Source organism: Giraffa tippelskirchi, chromosome 6 (genome assembly GCF_054371585.1).
Source record: "Giraffa tippelskirchi isolate mGirTip1 chromosome 6, T2T-mGirTip1v1.2.pri, whole genome shotgun sequence".
Classification (NCBI taxonomy): Eukaryota; Metazoa; Chordata; class Mammalia; order Artiodactyla; family Giraffidae; genus Giraffa; species Giraffa tippelskirchi.
Window position 1 is genome coordinate 124,170,775 of NC_137280.1, and position 20,978 is coordinate 124,191,752.

The following is a 20,978-nucleotide window of genomic DNA, read 5'->3' on the forward strand; positions in this document are numbered from 1 at the left end:
GAAAACGTGTTTGGTGTGTGCCACATCTTTGCACCCTTCGGTGATACTTCCGTCCACGTCACTGATCTTTCTGGCCAGGAAGCCAGCTGCTGTGTAACTGTGGGGAGGAAGGTGAAAGCTGACCGAGGTGAGCTCTCTGCATAGGCTGCCATGTTGGCTGCCCCAAATGTAGCCCAGAGATGCAAGGAGCTAGGTATCACTGCCCTTCACATCAAACTCCGGGTCACAGGAGGAAACAGGACAAGACTCCTGGACAGGGGGCCCAGTCAGCCCTCAGAGCCCTTGCCCCAGGGATGAAGATTGGGCGAACTGAAGAAGTCACCCTCACCCCCTCCAACAGCACCCACAGGAAGGGGGGGTCACCATCTGTGAACAGGACTCCTCAGATTATTGTGTTAATAAATTTCCCTGATTTAAAAAAAAAAAAAAAAAGAAGGTATAAGGGACACAGAGATGGACCCTCCTTGTCACCCACTCACACTGAATTCAAAGGAGCATCCCTTACACCACATCAAATGCAGGAGAATAAGATGGAGCCAGGCTCACAGTTACCTGGAGGGATGGAAACTAAAACCAGAAGGAAGGGTTTCCCGCGTGGAGGGGTGTGAGGTCTGTGGAAAGGTGGGGGTGCAGGGAGAGCCCCTCCCCTTTGAGGAACCAGAAGGAGGCTAGGGGACAGAAACCAGGGCCCCAGGTTTGCTGGTTGCAGGCATCTTGGTTTACCAGCTGTGTGGTGATCGCCCCAGTTCCAGGAAGGTGGCCGTAGCCTGGCACAAAAGGTTCTGGGGTCAGAGCTGAAGGGCGGGGCTCTGCAGCTAAGGATCAGGGCCACCACATTCTCGTGTGCTCACTCCTAGCTCCATCAGAAGCCCCAAGCACTCAGGACCCCCTCCCACCTCCCTGGCGGGCCCGGTGTCCCCTTGCTAGGCTGACCCAGGTCTGCCCCTGTGATGGGCTCCCTCCTCGCCTTCCTCAGCCAGTTTTCTGCTGGCAGGGACCAGGGATCTGGGTGGCTGCCTCCTCCACCCGTCCGCACGTTTTCCCCAGCGCCTACCTCCTGCTGCCTGCCTGAGGGGCCTGTTCCAGCCTGCCCCTCATAAACAGGGGAACACGCGGTTCCGCTGGGGAAGGGCTCTGTGCCCAGGGCTGGGAAAGAGGGCGGTCTCCCCGGGGCACAGGAAGGCTGGGCTGAAACACCTCAGTGGGACAGTCCCAGAGACAGGCGGCACCCAGTGGGAGGGGCGTCTCCGTAGACCCAGAGTGATATGAAGAGAGTGTGGCCTGGGCAGAATGGAGCTCTGGGAGGGCTAGAGTGTGCGCTGTGGTGTGGGCAGAGGACAGATGATTTTGCCAGAAAGGAGACTCCTGCCCCCAGCCCCCATGCCAAGTGAAGTATATGTGTAGAGGTGGCAGTTCTCCGAGTCACGCTGAGGGGATGGGAAATGACAGGGAATGAGGCACTCTCCATCACGGCCCATTCCTCCAGCCCATCGACTCACTGCAGGGAACAGCCCTGGGGCTGGGTGGGTGGAGCCAGGCAGTTTCTGAAATGTGGCCAACAGGACAGGGTCCTGACAGAAAGGGGGCAGGGGGCACACTCAAGCTGTCAGGGGGCCTTAGTACCCAGGAGGAGACCCAGAGGATGCATCCAGGCCTTGTGTGGGGACTGGGTGCCCCATCTGTCTGCTGACACCAGGGCCTGACCAGGACAGTCACTTGTTCGAAGGCAAGGTCAATGCAACAGGTGTCCTGCCCAATCCTACGTCCCCTGAACCCAGGAGAGGTGAGTAGATCCTGCAAGATCCTTGTCAGTTCACACTGGAAAGCAGATGACCTCTGCCAGGCTACACAGGAGACAGGGTGTGTCTGGGGGTAGTCTCAGAGACTCTCATGCTGGGAGAATTAGCCTCCCACCATGCCACGAAGCTGTGTCTAAGGCACCATGGGAGGATATGTGAGAGCTTGCTGGGGGTACTCAGGAGGGTGACCCAGAGGGTGTGACATTTAAGCTGGGCCTTGGAGATTTTTGCGAAGGACAAGGTGAGAGGAGGGGTGCTGCCAGCACAGGGAAAAGCCTGGGTCCAAGCCTAGGAGTCAGGAGCACCAAGGGGTAGAACAGCGAGACGATGAGTTATAGGCCAGGAAGGGGAGCATTAGAAGGGCCCCATGGCCTAGGCTGTCCCTGGCATATGGCAGACTCTCAAGATCTGCCAAGTAAACAAATGAATGATCAGATATGTGCCCTGTTAGAAAGACCATCCCCTGTCAGAGTCACCGGGGTCAGTGAACCTGTGGACCTCTCGAACTATAAACAAAACAGGCACAGGTTTTCTAAAGAAAGGGTAGAGGCCTTTACCAGTCCCTCCACTAAAAGCTAGACGAGAAACTCCGTGAAGGTGGGAACCATGTCTGCTCCAATCCTTGGTGCATTTCTGGCCTCTGGTAGAGTGCCCGGCACAAAACTGATGCTCAGCACACATACGTGCGAAACAGAAATGAATTCACAAAGGGGCCTATGGCCCAGAAAAGGAGGGGAATGGCTAAGAGTGAGACAGTGGAGGACAAGAGGCTGGAGGCAGGGAGAGCAGAAGTGGGTGGGAAGAAGGAGGCCTCCTTTCTGAGACGTGGTGTCCACCTGGAGGGGACGGCATGAGGGCAGGCATTGGGCAGTGGGCAGTCTGGTTTTGCCACAGCCAAGAGGGGAGTGCAGTGGGGCAAGGAAGGCAGGGCCAGAGAGGACAGGCGGAGAGGCAAGACCAGGGTGTTCTGGATTAGAGATGCCTGGGGCTTTTCCAGTAAGTGGCGGAGGTGACCTCTAAAAATAGTTTGCAATTCATTTGACCCAGAAATTCCCACAAAGTCATGCAAATCAAGAAGTTCCAATGTTTGTGTTCACTTTAAGAACACTCGTGAAACCACCCAGGCCGTTAACGGTATGCATATCCGAGAAGCCACCAAGTATCAGAAGGATGTCACTTCAAAGAAGCTTATGTGTGCCATTCCATTGTTACAGTGGTGGAGTTGGTAGGTGTGCACAGGCTAAACAGCAGGGCTGGACGCAGGGTCGGTGGCCCAAAAAGAGCGCTGAATTTTTACTGCACTTGCTCAAAAACGCAGAGAGTAGTGCTGAACTTAAGGGCTTGGATGTAGATTCTCTGCTCACTGAGCACATCCAGGTGAACAAAGCCTCCAGGCTGTGGGCAGGACTTAGAGAGCTCACCATCAGATCAACCCATACATGAGTTCTCCCTGCCACACGGAGATGGTCCTCGCTGGAAAAGAACAGATTGTTCCTAAACCAGAAGAGGAGGTTGCATGGAAGAAAAAGATATCCCAGAAGAAACTGAAGAAACAAAAACGTATGGCCCAGGAATATACACTGCCAAAAAAAAAAAAAGCAAACAAAAGTGGGAAAAAAAAATAGATAAGCATGGGGAACCTCAGGGGTGGTATCTAGCTGTCAGTATGGATTTGGAACTCAGGAAAGGGAAAAAAAGCCATCAGACTAGAGATGGAGGCTTGGGGTCATCAGATATGAGAGGCTGAATTCACCCATGGGTGGAGAGCTCTGGGTGAAGAGCGAAGCCCCAGACACAGGAAAGTTCCAGCATTCATGATGCCTGAGAGAACGGGCTCAGAGGCACAAGAGGATGATGAGGAGGAGCAAGGGGCAAGGAAGCAGGGGGCACACGTGCCGATGGCTGCTGAGGGGCCTGGCAGCTGGGAGACCCCGGGAGGGGCCTGAGGTCACTGGGTCTGTCAAGAGCTGCAGCCGCAGAGAGTGTTGAGGTTGTGTTTAGAGGGCAGGTTCCTGTAGAGAGGAGGTGTGGAGGAAGAGCCAGTGTGGAGTCAGTGGGCGAGAAACTTCCTCTGCATGGTGGTGAAGGGCAGGAGCGAGATGGGCAACAGTCGGGGGAGGAGGAACAGGAGATGGCAACGTGGAGAGAGAGCTTTTAGAGGAGAGGCGGTGTTAGTGGTTTGATGGGAGAGAGAGTGAGAATTCACCAGAGAGAGGAGTTTGCTGGTGGCCCAAGGGCTCTGAGGGTACATGTGCAGGAGGGTGTGGGTGAGTGTGAGGGTCATGTGTGGATCAGGAATGGGGGTGAAGATCGGCCATGTTGTGGATTGTTTGAGCGTAATGTGGACGGCAAGGAGCACCCCCTCTCCTGACTTCTGCTGTCTCAGGGAAGTGGGGGGAGGCCACCTTCCAGAAAAATAGAACAGGAGGGAGATGGGCCCCAACAGCCTGGGAAGCCAGTCCACTTTTCTCTCCAGCTTGGAGCCGGGCATGGCGGGGCAGTGGGAAGGGGTGAGGGAGCCTCAGAAGGTGACTTGATGGGCAACCTGAATTTCTTGCTAACTCCATTGACTGGTGACATCCCAGAAACCCTCCTCCCAACTTTCCTCAGGAAGCAGTGTTTTTTTAGCTGTAAACTTTTGATCTGAACCAAAACCTTCTTAAATCACTTTCTATTTTCTGCCTGGACCACTTTCCAGGGTGACAGGTCCTGTCTTTGCTCCCTGCTCATGGAAAGAGGGTCAGAAAACTGCAAGCATCGCCCAGACCCCAACCCCTTCCCTTCACAGGTTCAGATACTAAGGCCAGAGGGCAGGATGTGTACATCCAGGGCCTCCCAGCAAACCAGGAGCAGCCTGAGCCCAGACATTTTTTCCATTGCTTTTGGCTGTGGGGCAGGTTGGAGGGTCCTCTAAAATCATTTGCATTTTGGGGGGTGAGGAGAGAACGACAGCCTCTGGGGAGGAGTAGGAAAGGCTAGGGTGCCCCTCAGCCAGAGAGGGAAGCCTACTGTGCCCTTAGAATCTGCAGAGCAGAGGTCAAGCTTGTTCTGCCTTCTGACAGCCCCTCAGGGGCCGTGAGAGGCAGAAAAGAGGTGAGGGGCTGCCCTCAGATCCTTGGCTTCTCTGTGCCTGAAGCCCCCTGTCTGACCCAAGATGGAACAGAGACCACTTTCCACAGCCCAGAGACCCTAGACCTTCTGAGTCTCTTCCCTGGAGCCTTGACTCAAAGACTGAAGACAATTTCCAAGTCACGGGGGAGCTGACACCAGTCAAAGCCATGGGTCCATCCCCTCACCTGGCTCCCTGCCCAGTGACAGCTCACTGAGCTGAGGAACTGGTGCATCATCACCCATGACCTCCTAGACACATTACAGATCAGAGTCCTTCACCAAAGACTGCCCAGTGGTGGGCTTCAGACCCTGAGAGTCCTTTGAAAAGTTTTATGGACAAGATGAGACTTCACAGTTAAAGCTGACTTTGACAATCAAATGGCCTTCAACCATCCAGGGATGTTAATTAAGTGGCTACCATCTGCAGGACACTGGGGCAGCATGCTGGAGCTGGAAGGAGAAACTAGGAGCCACAAAAAAGGGAGATGGGAACTGGTTCCGTGCAGGAAGGAGGCAGGGCAGCTGGTAGATGGAGGGAGGGATGTTGCTTACCTGCCATTGCCATACTTGATGCGGATGTCCCGGCTGCGGTTGAGCTCCTTGCCGTCCTTGAACCAGCGGTAGGAGGGCAGAGGGTTACCAGCTGCTGCCTCGCACTTCAGCGATTGCTTCTCACCCACCTGTCCCGTCTGGCTCTTCATCTTCTTCAGCTTGGGCCGAGTGGCTGTGGGGGTACAAGGCAGGAGGTGAGTGTGGAGGTGGTGAGACAGCGCCAAGCATGCACAGTGGGGAAAGCGCCACTGTACTGGGGGAGGTGGGGTTTGATCCTGGGGAACCACCCTTCCTGGTGCCGTTTCCTAGTTCAAATCAACAAGCCTTCACCGAGGGTCTGTGATGCTGTCAGTGTGGGTACCACTGATGGAGAGTTTTCCTTCATGCCTGGAATGGTCTTCAGAGCTTTATACACATTAACTGATGAAAATAACCCCGTGAGTTCACTGCAAGAATGAAATCCACTTACAGATGGGGAAAACTGAGGCTCAGAGTGAAGTCACTTCCCCAAGGGGATGGAGCTGGAATTCAAACCCAGGTCTCCTGGACTTCAGTGCTCATGATCTAATTCTAGTCCCAGACCCACAGGCCCATGCTGGACCCAGAGGAGACAGGTGGACCAGAATGACGGATACAGCTCCTGCCCTCAGGAAGTCCAGTCTGGCAGAGGAGCTGGAACCTGGTATCATAGCAATCATGGAGGCTCTAGGGTGCTGAAGCCCAGAGGCGTGACCCCAACACAGGCTGGGGAACAGCTAACTCAGCTGAGAGCCAAAGGATGGGGGAGCTGGAAGGGAGGGAGGTGGTCTAGGCTGTGGTTTATCAGAATCGCAATGGTCGGTGAGGTGAGCTGACTTGCATGTGTGAAGTGGCATAGCTGTGTGTGGGGTGGGGCCAGGGGCTACGGGCCCAACCAGGGCTGCAGGGCTGCAAATGTCAAGCTAAAAGGCTTCTCCTATTTGTCTTGAACACCATTCTACTTCCACATGCCCCAGTCTCCCATGTTTCATCTCCTTGCTCCCCTCCCTCTAACAACCTATTCAAAAGAGAAAAGAAGAAAGTACTCTGTTCTTAGGAAGGTGATGGCAAGCCCATGTTCCTGCCGGGGTGTGTAATAATTCCCCTGGTACAGCCCTCAGCAGGCCACCAGTGCCTTTGTGTGTGCTCTCATTTGGTCACTGAGCTCTGTAAGGCAAGCGTCATGCTGACTCAAAGGGTGATGATGACATTCAGGTTAAGAAACTTGGCCAAGGTCACATAGCCAGGCAGCCCAGAGCTGGGACCAAAGCCCAGGTGCCTGGATGCGCAATATGTCAGGGTTGCAGCTGGCTAGTGTCTGATTCTGTAGCCTCAGTATCTCTGTTTGAGGAACCTGGTTGAAGGTAGGGTCTGCTGGGGTCAGAGAGCTGTCTAGTGACAGACAGACCCCATCTAGGCCATTGGTCCATCCCCCACCACCTCAGAGCCACAGCTGGAGCTGGCCCTGGATTAAGACAGATGAGAGGGCCTGGCTATAGATGGGGGCCTCTCAGTGAACCTAACCCTGGGCTGCTGCTTTCAGTAGGGAGTAAACGAGAGTGGGGGCTTTCCTGGTGGCTCAGCAGTGAAGAATCTGCCTGCAATGCAGGAGACACAGGAGACGTGATTTCGATCCCTGGGTCGGGAAGATTCCCTGAAGGAGGGCACTCCAGTATTGTTGCTTGGAGAAGCTCATGGACAGACGAGTCTGCCAGGCTACAGTCCCCGTGGTTGCAAAAAGTCGAACATGACTGAAGCCACTGAGCACGCACACACAGAGAATGGGGTGCATGGAAAGAAAGGGATCCGAAAGCCTTAAAAAATACAGTACATAGACTCAAAAAATGGTACTTGTGAAACGATTTTGTTCATTTTTGAAAATTGAAAAATACAGATGGATAAAAGAAGAAACTAAAATCATCCATTATCCTAGAACTCATAAGCAAAACACACACATATTACCCCTACACATCTATTTGTAAACAAAGTGGGACCAGTGCCAGTAACATGTTTCTTTCATTTAATGAAACACCGTAAGCCTTTCACCTTGGCATTAAGTATTAATAACAAATAATTCCCAAGTAATAACAAATAATTCCCAAATTATAAGGCAGTCATCTCCAGAGAGAGGATAAGAGAGATTAATTAAGAAAATGGTTCCATGAGCAACTCAGTTTGGGAAACATGCAGGTATACATTAAAGAAGTCTCTTCGTTAACTTCAATATGATTCCCCAAGTAAGAGTCCTGGAGCTTTTTGGGGAACCCTTAGTAGCATTTCAAGGAAGTAAAGTTATATGGAATAAGTTCTATAACCTAATGTGTGTGTGTATATTTATAGGCATATACATATTTTAATAAATATTACATTCACATGATTTAAAATTCAAGAAGTGAAAAATGGTATATGACTTAAACAAGTCTGCTTCTGATTTCTGACCATGGCCACACAGTTGCCTTTCTAGGAGGCAATCAATTCTATCAGCTCCTTTTATATCCTTTCAGAGATCTTTTAAGCACAACCCCCCCCCCCCCAAGGATTCACACACAGTTTTTTCTGTAGCACCATTTTCAAGGTTGCATAATATTCCTATATGGGTACACCATAATGTAACCAGTTCCTATTGAGGGGGAATTTAACATACAGTCTCCCCTGCCTCACTACACCTCATCATAAACAAGCCCAGAGGAATATTCTTGCAGCTCTATCCAGTGTATATATTCAGTGCACATCATCCTTTGTATTGATACATATCCAGTGTATTCTGCTGTAGCGGCAGTGAGGCTCCTGACTCAGACTGCCTGGAGTCAAATCCAGGCTTTGCAACTTGTTAGTTCTATGTCCTCTGTTGTCGTTGTTTTGTCGGTAAGTTGGGTCTGACTCTTTTGCGACCCCATGGACTATAGCCCACCAGGCTCCTTTGTCCATGGGATTTCCCAGGCAAGAATACTGGAGTGGGTTGCCATTTCCTTCTCTAGGGGATCTTCTGGACTGAGAGATGGAACCTGCGTCTTTTGCATTAGCAGGCGAGTTCTTTGCCATCTGAGCCACTAGAAGTCAGTCCTCAGACCATTGTCTTAATCCTTTTGGGCCTCAGTTTCCTCAGAAGTGATAAAAACAGCTCCTACCTCATGGGATGATGACTAGGAGGATTATATGAGATAAGGCATGTAAAGCCTGGCATGCACAGAGCATTTGAGAAAGGCTGGCTATTATTGTTATTATTATCCACAATTATTTCCTAAGGCAACCTTCCTAAAAGTGGAATTGCTGCGTCAGAAAGGGGTGTGATCTTCCTCAGTTTTACATGTTGCCAAATTGTGTTCTGGAAAGGCTGCACCAGTTTGCTCTCCCACCAGTGAAGGACGGTGCCTGTTTTTTCCACACCCTCACCAACACTAGGTATTATCATGTATTTAATCTCTGCCAATTAGCTGGGCAAAAGATGACACCTCTTTGTTGTTTGATTTGCATTTTTTTGATTCCCCCTGGTGAAGCTGACTGCTTTTCCTAAGTGTTTTGGCTCACTGTATTTCTTCTTTTTGAATTGCCTGTTCTTGTCTGTACTCTGTTTTTCTATCAGGTGCTCATCTTACTAATCCGTAAGATTCTTTATAAATATTAAGGCTGTTCACCTTTTGCTACAATATTTTCCTCTAATTATCTGCTCCTTACATTTTAAAATGCTAGTTTATTGTTTTGAGGTTTTTTTTTTTTTTGAGGTTTTGTGTGTTTTGTGTGTGTGTGTGGAGGTTTTGTGTGTTTCAATCTGTGGGACTTTCTGGAACTTCATTATTCTAATGTGACTGAAGCCCTGTCTCAGCACCCTTCCCCCTTGCCTACACCCCACCATCCTCCTACTGCTTGCTCTGGGGACCCCAGTCACTCCTTATCGATAATTGTCAACCCTAGATACTAATGAGAACCAAATGGTAGTAGTAGTGAAAGTTGCTCAGTCGTGTTCGACCCTTTGTGATCAGTCCATGGAGTTCTCCAGGCCAGAATACTAGAGTGGGCAGCCTTTCCCTTCTCCAGGGGATCTTCCCAACCCAGGAATTGAACCCAGGTCTCCGGCATTGCAGACAGATTCTTTACCAGCTGAGTGACAAGGGAAGCCCAAGAATACTGGTGTGGGTAGCCTATCCCTTCTCCAGCAGATCTTCCCGACCCAGGAATTGAACCGAGGTTTCCTGCTTTGCAGGCAGATTCTTTACTGAGCTATCAAGAACCAAATAGGAAGCTTTAAAAGTATGTCAGTGCCTGGGACGTTTTCTTGGACATTCTGAAGCAGGACCTGTGAGAGGGGGTCCAGGTACGCAGGTTTTTTTTTTTTAATAAATTTATTTATTTTAGTTGAAGGCTAATTACTTTACAATATTGTAGTGGTTTTTGCCATACATTGACATGAATCAGCCATGGGTTTACATGTGTTCCCCATCCTGAACCCCCTTCCTACCTCCCTCCCCATCCCATCCCTCTGGGTCATCCCATTGACCCAGCCCTGAGCATTTGTCTCATGCATCGAACATGGAATGGTGTTCTGTTTCACATATGATAATATACATGTTTCAATGCTATTGTCCCAGAATGTCCCACCCTCACCTTCTCCCTCAGAGTCCATAAGACTGTTCTATGCATCTGTGTCTCTTATTCTGTCTCGCATATAGGGTTATCGTTACCACCTTTCAAATTCCATATATATGCATTAGTATACTGTATTGGTGTTTTTCTTTCTGGCTTACTTCACTCTGTATAATGGGCTCCAGTTTCATCCATCTCAATAGAACCGATTTAAAAGTACGTAATAAATATGTAACATACTCTAAGCAAAAGCACATAAATGTGGAGCTAAGTGTCTGGCTGCAAGATGAACACATCTTTACAGGTGGCTTGACTCCAAGTTTGGGTTGGAACCTAGTGATCTAACCTCTTGGTCACCTGGTGACCTAGTCACCTACAACTAGGCTCCACCCCCTGCTCATGAACTGAGGACACAGAGAGCTCTTCTCAGGTTCTAAGGTGCCTCCTTTCCTTGCTTGGAGAGTGTTGATATTCCCTGCAGTTCTGAGATGAGGGAACCCCCTGACCCTAACCTCCTGACCCAGGCCCCCTTCCTCCGAGTGAGCCAGGGTGGAGATAGGGGGTTATCTGGTGGGAAGAGGCGGTGTTTCCTGACAGGAGTCCTGGGGCAGTACTGTGCCCTGAGCCCGTGCCCACTGCTTCACAGTGGCAGTGATGGTGGCACAGAGACTGATCCAGAGACAGCAGGCATGACCCCAATTCAGAGAACCCAGGGAATGGGAGGCTTCAAGGTTGTTCCCTGCCACCATGGGAAACCCAGGACAGCATTTCAGATCATAAGCAGCCACCCCATCTAGTGAGACCCTTCTGTGATTCAGCTACTTCTTGACAGTCTTCTTACTTGAGAACAACCCCATCTGGTTCGCTTGTTCCCCATTCATTCATTCCTTCATTTACCCTATTACATGCCAGGTACTGTCCTGGGTCCTGAGTGTATAGTAGTGAACAAGGCAGATAAACTTCCTGCTCTTAGGGAGCCTGCATTAGAGGGAGGAGAATATATAATAGCAAACAATCTCAGGAAACATGAGGCCAGAAGGAGCTCCCAGATAAAGGCCTTGAGGGGGGAATGAGCTTAGTGAGTTTAAGGGATAATAGAGGTCTAGGTGGCTAAAAAATTCTGGAAGACAGGGGAGCCTTGAGAGTAGGCCCAGTGACTGACATGAAGCTGTGTGAGCGAGGATGAGAAGTCTGAGTTTATTTTGCCTCCCCACCCCCGACTTCCTATGTGCCTACTAGAAAATTTTAAATTACCTATGTAGATCATATTATATTCCTATTAGCACTGTTCTAAAGTGCTAATGTTTAGCACAAAATAAATAGGGTTTAGCACAAAATAAAAACAACCACACATTTGAATCATGCTGTGTTCTTTATGAAGAATCTTCTTTTCTGTCTCTTAATGATTCCCTACAAGCATCCTCTGAAATACTGAAAACTATGTCTCCTGCTCTAGCAGAGTCCAGTCCTGGTCCCTGTCCTCAGACATCTTAGTTCCCGGCTCTTTGAAAGTCAAGGATGGGTGTTTTGAAAGGAAGAGGATCGTAAGAACAGGCTGCACTTTTTTGCTTCAGGCAAGTCCCTTGGAGAGCTGGGCGGCAGCTCCGGGAGCACACCCTACAGGTAGCACTGGGAACAATGCCTAGGGGACCCCTTCACCCTCCATCCTGGGTCTGGAGCCCTGTCAGGCTTTCTGCCATGAGGAATGTGGACAACCTGGCCAATATGGCCCTGGAGCTTTGCAGATGTGATGGAAGGTATCAGAACTTATAGGCTGGGGAATGACATGGTCTTACTTTCCTTTCTGCATTTTAAGCTCATTCTAATCCTGAGCTGCCATTGCTTCTCCCACTGCATCCCATGGATTCAGTACCAGATGCTGGGGACATCTGGGACAAGGCTAAGAGGCTGTGGACACAGCAGATCTTTGAAGGGTTGAAGATGCAGCTTACAGGGCATCAGACATGAGCGGGCCAGCTCCATCCTTGGCCTGGGCACCCTCTCTGAGTGGGGTCTGATATTGTTTGGATGTCTTTCATGGCCCAGGGCCCAGAGGGCAATGCTAGTTTGTGGTATTAGGACCACTGCACCGTGTCCCTAGAGTGTCTTGGGGTCAGAGCTGAACCAAGCAAAGAAACAGACTTCCTGGGGTGGATTGAATCTGTCAGGACAAAAGCTGAGGCAATCCAACTGCGTTCATGGAGTGCTATGTGCCAGATAGAAATGACCTAGCCTCTTGTGGAGTAGCCGCTCCCCCCCCACCAAGGAGCTTAGCTTGTCCCTCTCTGGTACTGTTTTGTTACATAAGAAATACATTTTTGTTGTAGAAAAATTACACAATACAAGGAAAAAGAAAAGCACATTTTGATCCATTCAGTTACCATCAGAGAGAAAAGCACTGTCAACATTTTCAAATACCTCCTGCAAGATTTTTCTCTTGAAAACATTTTATATCCTTGTTTTCTTGGTTAGCATATTATAAAGGCATCTCCCCAAATCCAGAAATACAGATCTAAATCATTTTTAAGGCTGCATAATATTTCATTGTTCGGATGAATCTGTTTGTCTCCAACGTTCTGCTAATATTAACAATACTGCCATAAAGTTCTCTATAAATTCAGCTTTGTGGCCAAAGGGAGGGGGTGTCACAGTCCTGAGAGTCTGTGAATATTTCCCCACAAAGAGAGGGGATCCTCAAAGGCCCAGCACGCAGGAAAGTGGACAGATGAGAGGCATTAGGTAGAACAAGAGGAAAACCTGTGCTCAAAAGAAGGGAGTGGAGATTTCCAACACCCTGCTTCCCCGGGGCTGCGCCTTCCCCACAGGGGATGGGCGGGCAGCATGCTGATGGCCTAGGAGGTCCTTGGGTGTTGGTCAGCCTGCCCTTCATGCCCCTAATGTCTCCTGCGCAGACCAAGCCCTGAGCTCCCTTCCTCCTTGAGGGGTCACTTTGTTCACTTCCTAGTCCTGCCACTTATGGACCACCTAAACAGCAGGACTTGGGCTTCCCAGGTGGCTCAGTGGTAAAGAATTTGCTTGTCAATACAGGAGACACCGGTTTGATCCTGAGTCAAGGAGATCCCCTGCAGAAGGGCATGGCAACCCACTCCAGTATTTTTTCCCGGAGAATCCCACGGACAGAGGACCCTGGCAGGCTACAGTCGACGGGATGGAAAGAGTCGGACACAACTTAGCTACTGAACAACAACCAAACAGCAGGACTAGGGCTCTCAAGGTGTGGGGGTATGGGGAGAGCTCCTCTGGCAGTTTTCTAACAACAAGAGGAAAGTCTCTCAAGAATGACCCATGGGTGCATGATAAGTCGCTTCAGTTGTGTCCAACTCTTTGCAACCCTATGGACTGTAGTCTGCCAGTCCTCTGTCCATGGGATTCTCCAGGCAAGAATTTTGGAGTGGGTTGCCATGCCCTCCTCCAGGGGATCTTCCTGACCCAGGGATCTAACTCATGTCTCCTGCATTGGCAGGCTGGTTCTTTACCACTAGCGCCACCAGGAAAGCCCCAAGGATGACCTAGATCTCCACAAAAAGACCTCCCTTGAGGAGGGGTCCTGTAAAACCTTCAGGCACAGCTCAGTTGCCACGGTTGGGCCATGGTTATCTGGGGGCTTCTGCTTTCTCATCACCTGATGCCAAGCCAGGGCATCTGGCCCACATCTGTGTGACAGGGAGTCCCCAGAAAGAACCTCACTGAAGATAGCAACACCAGTAAGGACTACCAGGGGTGCTCCTTTCCCACATCCCAGCCCCGAGGCCAGGCGGTACCGCTGCTGCCAGCAGCTTGACCTCATTCCTCTTGGCAGTGGGCGGTGGGTGCGGAGCCTGCAGAGATCTGAGAGCAAGACAGACGCCCGGGACAGGGCCAGGCAGCCCAGCCAGGAGGACCTGGCCCAGCCTTCCTCCCGACAACCAGGGGGCAGGGGCAGCGGGCTCTTAAAAGGGTTAATGATCCTCACCTCATGACTAAGGCTGAGCAGTCCCCTTTGCGGGGCAACACCTAGAGACAATGCGGCCAGCCTGCCTGGCATCAAAGTCTCCCACTGGCCTGCTGCTGGCGGACTGTGGGCCAGCCCCCTCCCCACCCCTCTCTCACCCAAAGAGTGACTGCGACCTATGGGAGGTTAATTACAGACTCCAAGTTCAAATAAGGAAGGAAGAAGAAACAACAACTAAAAACACAGCTGGTTTAAGACAGCACAGAGTGCCTGCTCTGAAACAGGCCGTCAGGTATCTCTCCCTGGGGCCGGCGGCAGAGCCACTTGGTATCCACAGGCCAGGCTTCACAAGGGGAATGCAACTCGCTGGGCCTCTTGGCTTTTCCTGAGCCATCTTTCCTCGGCCAACCATGCCCAGCCTAGGGCCTGGGCTTGGCTTGCCCTCTTCTCACACCGTTCAACAAATGTCCACCTCAGTCCCTGTGAGGTACCAGGCACCTACCAGCCATCAAGGACACGGTGCTGAACAAGGTAACGTGGCCGCTGCTGTCGGGCACCATTGAAGCTGGAAGGGGGCAGAGCCTCCCTGGGTGCACCTGTGAAAGCCAGACCAGACCCAATGGGCTGTTAGCTCGGCAGGCCAGGGGCCTGGCACCTCAACTCTAAGGTGAAGAAGAGGGGCCAGGGCTGGCTGGGGATGGAGCCAGAGTGGGGAGGCAGACGCTGGTCCATGAGTGAGGGTAAGAAGAAGGGGAGGACACAAGGCTTGGCAGCTCCAAGACCAACAGGATAGTTCCTGCCTTAAAGCCTCATCTGCCCATACAGAAGCACCCACCCACTGATGCTCAATCTGGCAGTGTGACGGCAGGGCGAGAACAGGCCTGGCCCGACCGCCAGGGCCGACACTGTGTCCATCCCATCCCCCAGCCCCCTCTCTCAGAAGCCCGGCAGCCTCACAGGAACGCCACCTCCTGGGGACCCTCCCAAGACAGGGATGCCCAGTGCTGGGAGTCAGGCTGGTATACCCTATAGTTCCTCACCGAGGCCCAGGGCTGAGACGTGGGGACACGAGCAGCAGAGATGAGGGGCTGTGGGGGACGTCACCTATGTCACCACTTCCTGGGGTTGTATACAGCTACTCAGCATGGATGTACAGAGTCCCTGCTTCTTACCAGTGCTGGGGGCACAGGCCAGACACCTAGAGTTGGCACAGAGGCGGCCGTGCTAACAGAGGAGAGAGTGGTAACCCAAGACACCACACATCTCCCAATTTTCCAGCTGTATGCCTGTAAGTAAGTAGTTTAGCCTTTCTGGGTCTCAGTTAACTCATCTATAAACCACATTCTGTCTGTTTTAGAGGCTGGGGTAAGAGAACGCTCTCTAGGGAGGGATGGAAGAGACTACCATCTCTCTGGCTTCTGGAGGCAGAGGGAGGGACAAAGCAGAGATGACAGTCTGGGGAGGCCTTTACCAATTGCCCAACTCTGTTTAATCTCCTCACTGGAAAAGGATGGGCCCTGGCCTCAGAGAACCCTCTGGAGAAGGCCTGCTGCTAAGAGACTAGGCCATCCCTTGCTCGAGGAAGCCAGAGAGAGAGAGAGAGAGAGAGCTGAGGAAGGGATCCCGGAGCCCTGTTCCCCTCTGGGACAGGTCTGCACTTCCCACCTCATCAGCCTGGCTGGAGAAAGTTGTTCCTGAGGCTCCAAGTCAGGGGAAAATGAAGTGGGGGTGGAGAAAGGGGAGTTACTTTATACACCAGACAAGACTGGCTTCTCAAATTGGGTTGCAATGCAAAGCCGCGCAATGACCTCAGGGCCTCTTTCTGAAGGTTTTGCCAAGCTCATTAGTAAGGAAAAGCAGCATCTTTGTATTAAAACAAACAGACCTATGATGGAGTACAATGTCAAGTTCATGTGGATTCTTAAGATAAAATAAAAACACAGGAAATCCGAGAAGTGTTGGGTTTGGTGGGAAAGGTCTTAGTTAGCCTCATACAGGTAAAGCCTACGTGTGTACCAAATGCAGATGCCTCAGTGAGTGTGGGGGGCCCACATTGCCAAAGGCCTGGCCACCCTCTCTGCAAGTTATCCTTGGAGAGTCTTGGCCTCTGGAGTCTTGGAGAGCTGAAATGCAGTCCTTGTGGTCCAGATTAGTGAGACAGAGCAGGGCTGGAAAGAACTTACCCTAAAACAAATGCTGCCTGGATCTTCAGTTACTAGCTCATGCACAGTGTGTGGAAAACCAGTTTCTCCATTTTTTTTCTCCAGAGACTGTTCTTTATCCTGGGTTCCCTCTTACAGTCACCTTGTCATCTGTGACAACTCTGTGTTTCTCTTGACCTTCCCCAGTGGTAGAGACCAATCACCTTCCACCAAGCCTCATAATCATAACCCTCCATTGTCTGGGGTTCAGGTTACACTGCTCCTCAGCCCCCAGCACCACTCCACTAGCAGTGGACACGGGGAAGATTCACCTCTGCGTGCCTCTCCAACACTCAGAAACCTTCTCTGGCTCCTTGATGTCTGTAGAAGGGAGGCTGCTGGTCTGCCTTGGCTGGAAGCCAGGGCCTTTAGAGGGAGCTTGCTCTGTCAGTGAATGGACCCCTTCCCATACACCTCTGTGCTTCCTCCAACCCATCCCTGTAGGAATTGTATATTCCAGGCTGACCCCCAAAAGAACTTGTTCTGTATTCTGCCTGCCCCCATGCCCTCTGTGCATGCCCTGCCACCACGTCCTTCCCCACAGAAGCACAGCTGAGAGTGTCATAGGCTGGGGGTTCAGACTGGTCTCGGCTTACATTCTGGTCTGCCCAGTGTCCTGTATAACTAGACAAATTACTTAACCTCTCTGAGACTTTAGTTCCTTGTCCGTAAAACAGAGATAATCTCACCCACCTCTTAAGATTGTGGTGTGAATTGAATGGGGATAATGAATGTCAAGAGCTTAGCACAGTGCCTGGAAAAGAGAGACAGCTCAACAACTGGCAGTTCTTCTTACTCTAAATCCCTTGAGATCACCTCAGATGCCACCGCCTTCTCTAATCCACCCAGCCAGGCGCAGCCTCTACATCACACAGACTCTCTGCCCTATAGGGTGGCTTTCTACCTCGGAGGAACCTGGGCTCTTTTCTTTCTAGACTATGGGGCCCTTGGGGAGGGGACATATGGGAACATAGCTAGATTCCCGGTGTCTGGCACCAAGCAGGCTCTCGCTCACTGATTACTGGCCCAACAGATGAATTAATGATGTAAGGCTGGGCTGTGACAGATGAGGCCTCACAGTGGTCCAGATCAAGACTGCTGCCAGCACCTGGGAGGGTGGAGTCCTTTGATGGCTAATCCCAGGGCCCTTTCCCACCTGATGCTCCTCCACAACTCGGTCCTTGCCTTCCCCCTCGGCCAAAACAGGGATCTGCCCTAGGACCACAGAGCAGATGGTGCAATCAGGGCCTCCCTGAAAGACTATGCACTCAGCCCGCCAGGCTGCTTGAGCACTGAGGGGCCCATGGCCAGGGGCAGGGGGCTCAGTCAGGGCAGCCTCTTCCCATGAGACTGCTCCTCCTCAAATCGGAGAAGGTGCCAGAGGTGTGCATGTACAGGGGTGAAAGAGCTTGTTAACAGCCTCCTTCACGGGTTTACTCAACCATGTAACCAGGTACTCACTTTGGGAGCTGAGGGTCATGTAACACAGTCTCCCTGGTGGGGATTCTAGCTGAGTGGGGGCACTGTGATGGGGGTGCCACTGGGGGCCGTGGAGACACAGACATACACCTCTCTCTTCATCCTGAGGGCCAGGAAGGGCTCTGCAGAGGAAACAAAGCCTGTGCTGGGCCTGAAGGGTGACCGAGAGGAGGGAGACAGTGTTCCAGGCAAACGGTTCAAAGGCTGGCCAGAGCAGGAGACCACGTGGCCCTCGGGGAACTGAGACACGAGGCATGGTGGGCAGGGGAAGCGGCCGAGTCTCAGGAGCTGTTGTTCATTCTCTGGCCTGTCTGTGTCTGTGCTGAGTTGCTAAGTCGTGTCCAACTTGTTGTGATCCCGTGGACTGTAGCCCACCAGGATCCTCTGTCCATGGAATTCTCCAGGAAAGAATACTGGAGTGGATTGCCATGTCTTCCTCCAGGGGATCTTCCCATCCCAGAGATCCAACCCAGGTCTCCTGAATTGCAGGCAGATTCTTTACTGTCTGAGCCAACAAGGAAGTTCTCTGGCCTGGTAGCTGCCCAACTCTTTACCTCATTGGTTTGTGAACTTCTCTGGGCCTCAGTTTCCCCATTTGCACAGGGAAAGGACTAGCCCACGAGCTCAGATCCAGCCTTGCCCAGCTGTGCCAGAAGTCACAGACCTCTGGCGAGGCCCAAACTCCAGCCAGAATCCTTCTAGAGTGCTGCCAGCTGGTGAGCTGTCCGGAGGCAAAGCCTGCGTGCCCTCCACCCACCATCACCATGCCCATGTCCTGACTGGTTGGCTGGGAAGTGGAAGGAGCCCTGGGTATCCCCTCCCCTTGCCACTCCTTTTCAAACTGGTGGTGGCTGACATGCCTCAAGAGCAGCTCTGGGGGACCAGGTCGGTCTCCTGCTCAGAACTCTTCGCTCCATGCTATTTCAGAGAAGTCTGAACTCACCAGCCTGACACTCAGAAAACCTGTTTGACTCTACCGGTCTGTCTCTCTTACACATCATGTTTAGCAGTGTATCTTTGGGATTACACTTTATTTCCCAAATACCCTCTGTTGCCCCCTTCTTTAAAATTATTTATTGTTTTGGCTATTCCAGGTCTTAGTTGTGGCATGTGGACTCTAGTTCCCCAACCAGGGATCGAACCCCGGGCCCCCTGCCTTGGGAGTGCAGAGTCTTAGCCACTGGACCACCAGGGAAGTCCCTGTTGCTCCCTCATCAGCCCACAAGGTGGCGACCCCATTCCCCATTCCCCTCGCAGCCCCCCAGCATGGTGCCTGGCACAGGCGCTGTGGGGCTGGCTCTGGCCTGAGATGCTGGGCCACAGCTTAACCAGCAGTTCTCATGCTTCAGCATGCATCATAGTACACCAGAGGGCTTGCTGAAACATACATGCTGGCCCCCATCCCCACAGTTTTTGATTTAGAAGGTCAGGGGGTGGGGCCCAAGAATTTGCATTATTAGCAAGTTCTAAGTTTATGCTTTCCACCAGGTCCCCATGGACTGAGACATTCACCTTTTGCACAAGGGGTGCCAAAAAAAAAAAAAAAAGGACCTGAAAACTGCCCAGACTGATGCTGGATCCCACTGGGCTCTCTGGACCCTGAGCTTGGTTTCTGGCTGGACTACTCGACATTAGTACCCTCAGGCTTCCCAGGAGCTCCTGACTGTCGGTGCCGCCTCAGGGCCCTGGGCTGCCCCTTGGGTCAGTGCTCCCCTGTTCCTGCTCACACCTTGCTGCCACAGTCACACTGCAAGCTCCCTGTGAAGGCAGGGACTCAACCTGCTCATCTCTGCACCCTTCAACCCTGCCCCAGAACCCAGGAAGTAAATATTTGGCCAGTTGTTTGATAGGAAGGACCTGCTCCAACAAGTGGACCAACAAACAGAGCCACCTATGCTCCTCACTGGTTTTTCTTGGGAGCCCAGACTGTGGAAGAACCCGAAGTCAGGTGGACAGTGCATGGCAAGGCAGGGCAGGGGGCAGACCTGAGCCTACAACCCCATGCTGCCACTAAGTCATGCTGGATCACAGGAAAGTCATGGACTCTCTCTCTGCCTCAGTTTTCTCATATGTAAAGTGAGGATGATAAAATAGCACCTAAACTTCATAGAATCAGGACTAACATGCAGTAAGTGCTCAGTAAATGACAGCTGCCTCCTTTCTCCCTGCTCCTCTCCCACCACCCAGCTGTAAGCAAGTTAGGCATGAAATGTTCCTACCTCTTGGAAGGCCCTTTCTCACCCTGGTGAATTCCAGCTCACCATCCAGGCTCAGCTCAAACGTCACTTTCTCTGTGAAGCCCTCCCTACACCCTCCCTCCCTTTCCTCATCATACACCGCATGTATCTCTGGCTTTACACTTGGTTCCAATCACAGGCATTTGTGTAAAGCTCTGTCTGAGCTTCTTGAGGGCAGGGGCTCTGGTTTACTCACATAGGAGGAGCTCCATGAATGTTTGCAGAACTGAACACACTACAGGAATGACAGCATATGCCATTTGTATAGTTCTTGTGTGGCCAGGACCTGGAGGTATTGGTGAATGGATGGGTGGCAGGGCCAGTCCTGGGCTGGAGGAAGACGGAGAGCATATGCTTTGCTTGCCTCTGCAAAGTTATAAATGCTGTGCTGCAGGCTCAGACACGGTGGGAAAACATAATGGCCATGGTTCTGATGGGCCCCAGGTCTCAAGTTCTGGCAGTGCTTTGCCAGCATTAAAAAAAAACAAGAACAAAACAAATCTCTTCCCTATACCGACTGTCCATCAGGCCAACCTTGTGGGCCTGAATGCAGAGCAGACTCGGAAGGCTGAGTGGGGCCAAGACCAGGCCTGGTAGCCCCACTGGAGACCCCACCCCCAAGGCCAGGGTGAGGGCCTGCCCATGCTGGGCCAGCACTTTTTCCTCCATATATCCTCACTCTGACACCACCCTAAGGTCAGCCAGCCCTGAAGCACCCAGCACCAAGGGCAGAAGCGGGGATCACTTAGGGATCCTCATCAATACCTGAGTCCAAGGGCTTCTATCCCCAAGAAGCTGGGCTGCTTCTCCAGCATCTCACAGAGCACACAGACCAGAGAGCCTGAGAGAAAGAAGGGCCCAGCTCATAGTCTCTTAAGGGAGACTCTCCCCTTTGTTTGCAGCCTGAAACCCTCAGTCCAGTTTCACTTCTATCCCAGACCTACCGGCCACCTGATTCCCCACCATAGATGACTCCCTGTTTGCTCCCAGCCCCACTGCTGTCCCATGTGGAAAAGCTAGGGCTCTCCATCCCATTGTCCCCATCACT

The 20,978-nt window shown here is 51.7% G+C and overlaps 1 protein-coding gene across 3 annotated transcripts in view; it reads right to left on the bottom strand.

The window, feature by feature from the left end:
- Window positions 1-20,978, bottom strand: part of NRG2 (neuregulin 2) — a 191,155-nt gene that overhangs the window by 36,686 nt on the left and 133,491 nt on the right. For all 3 annotated transcript variants that reach the window (XM_081496696.1, XM_081496695.1, XM_081496697.1), the window contains exon 2: window positions 5,463-5,634. In XM_081496696.1, coding sequence (XP_081352822.1) covers window positions 5,463-5,634 — 172 coding nt within the window. The remainder of the gene's footprint in view (window positions 1-5,462; window positions 5,635-20,978) is intronic.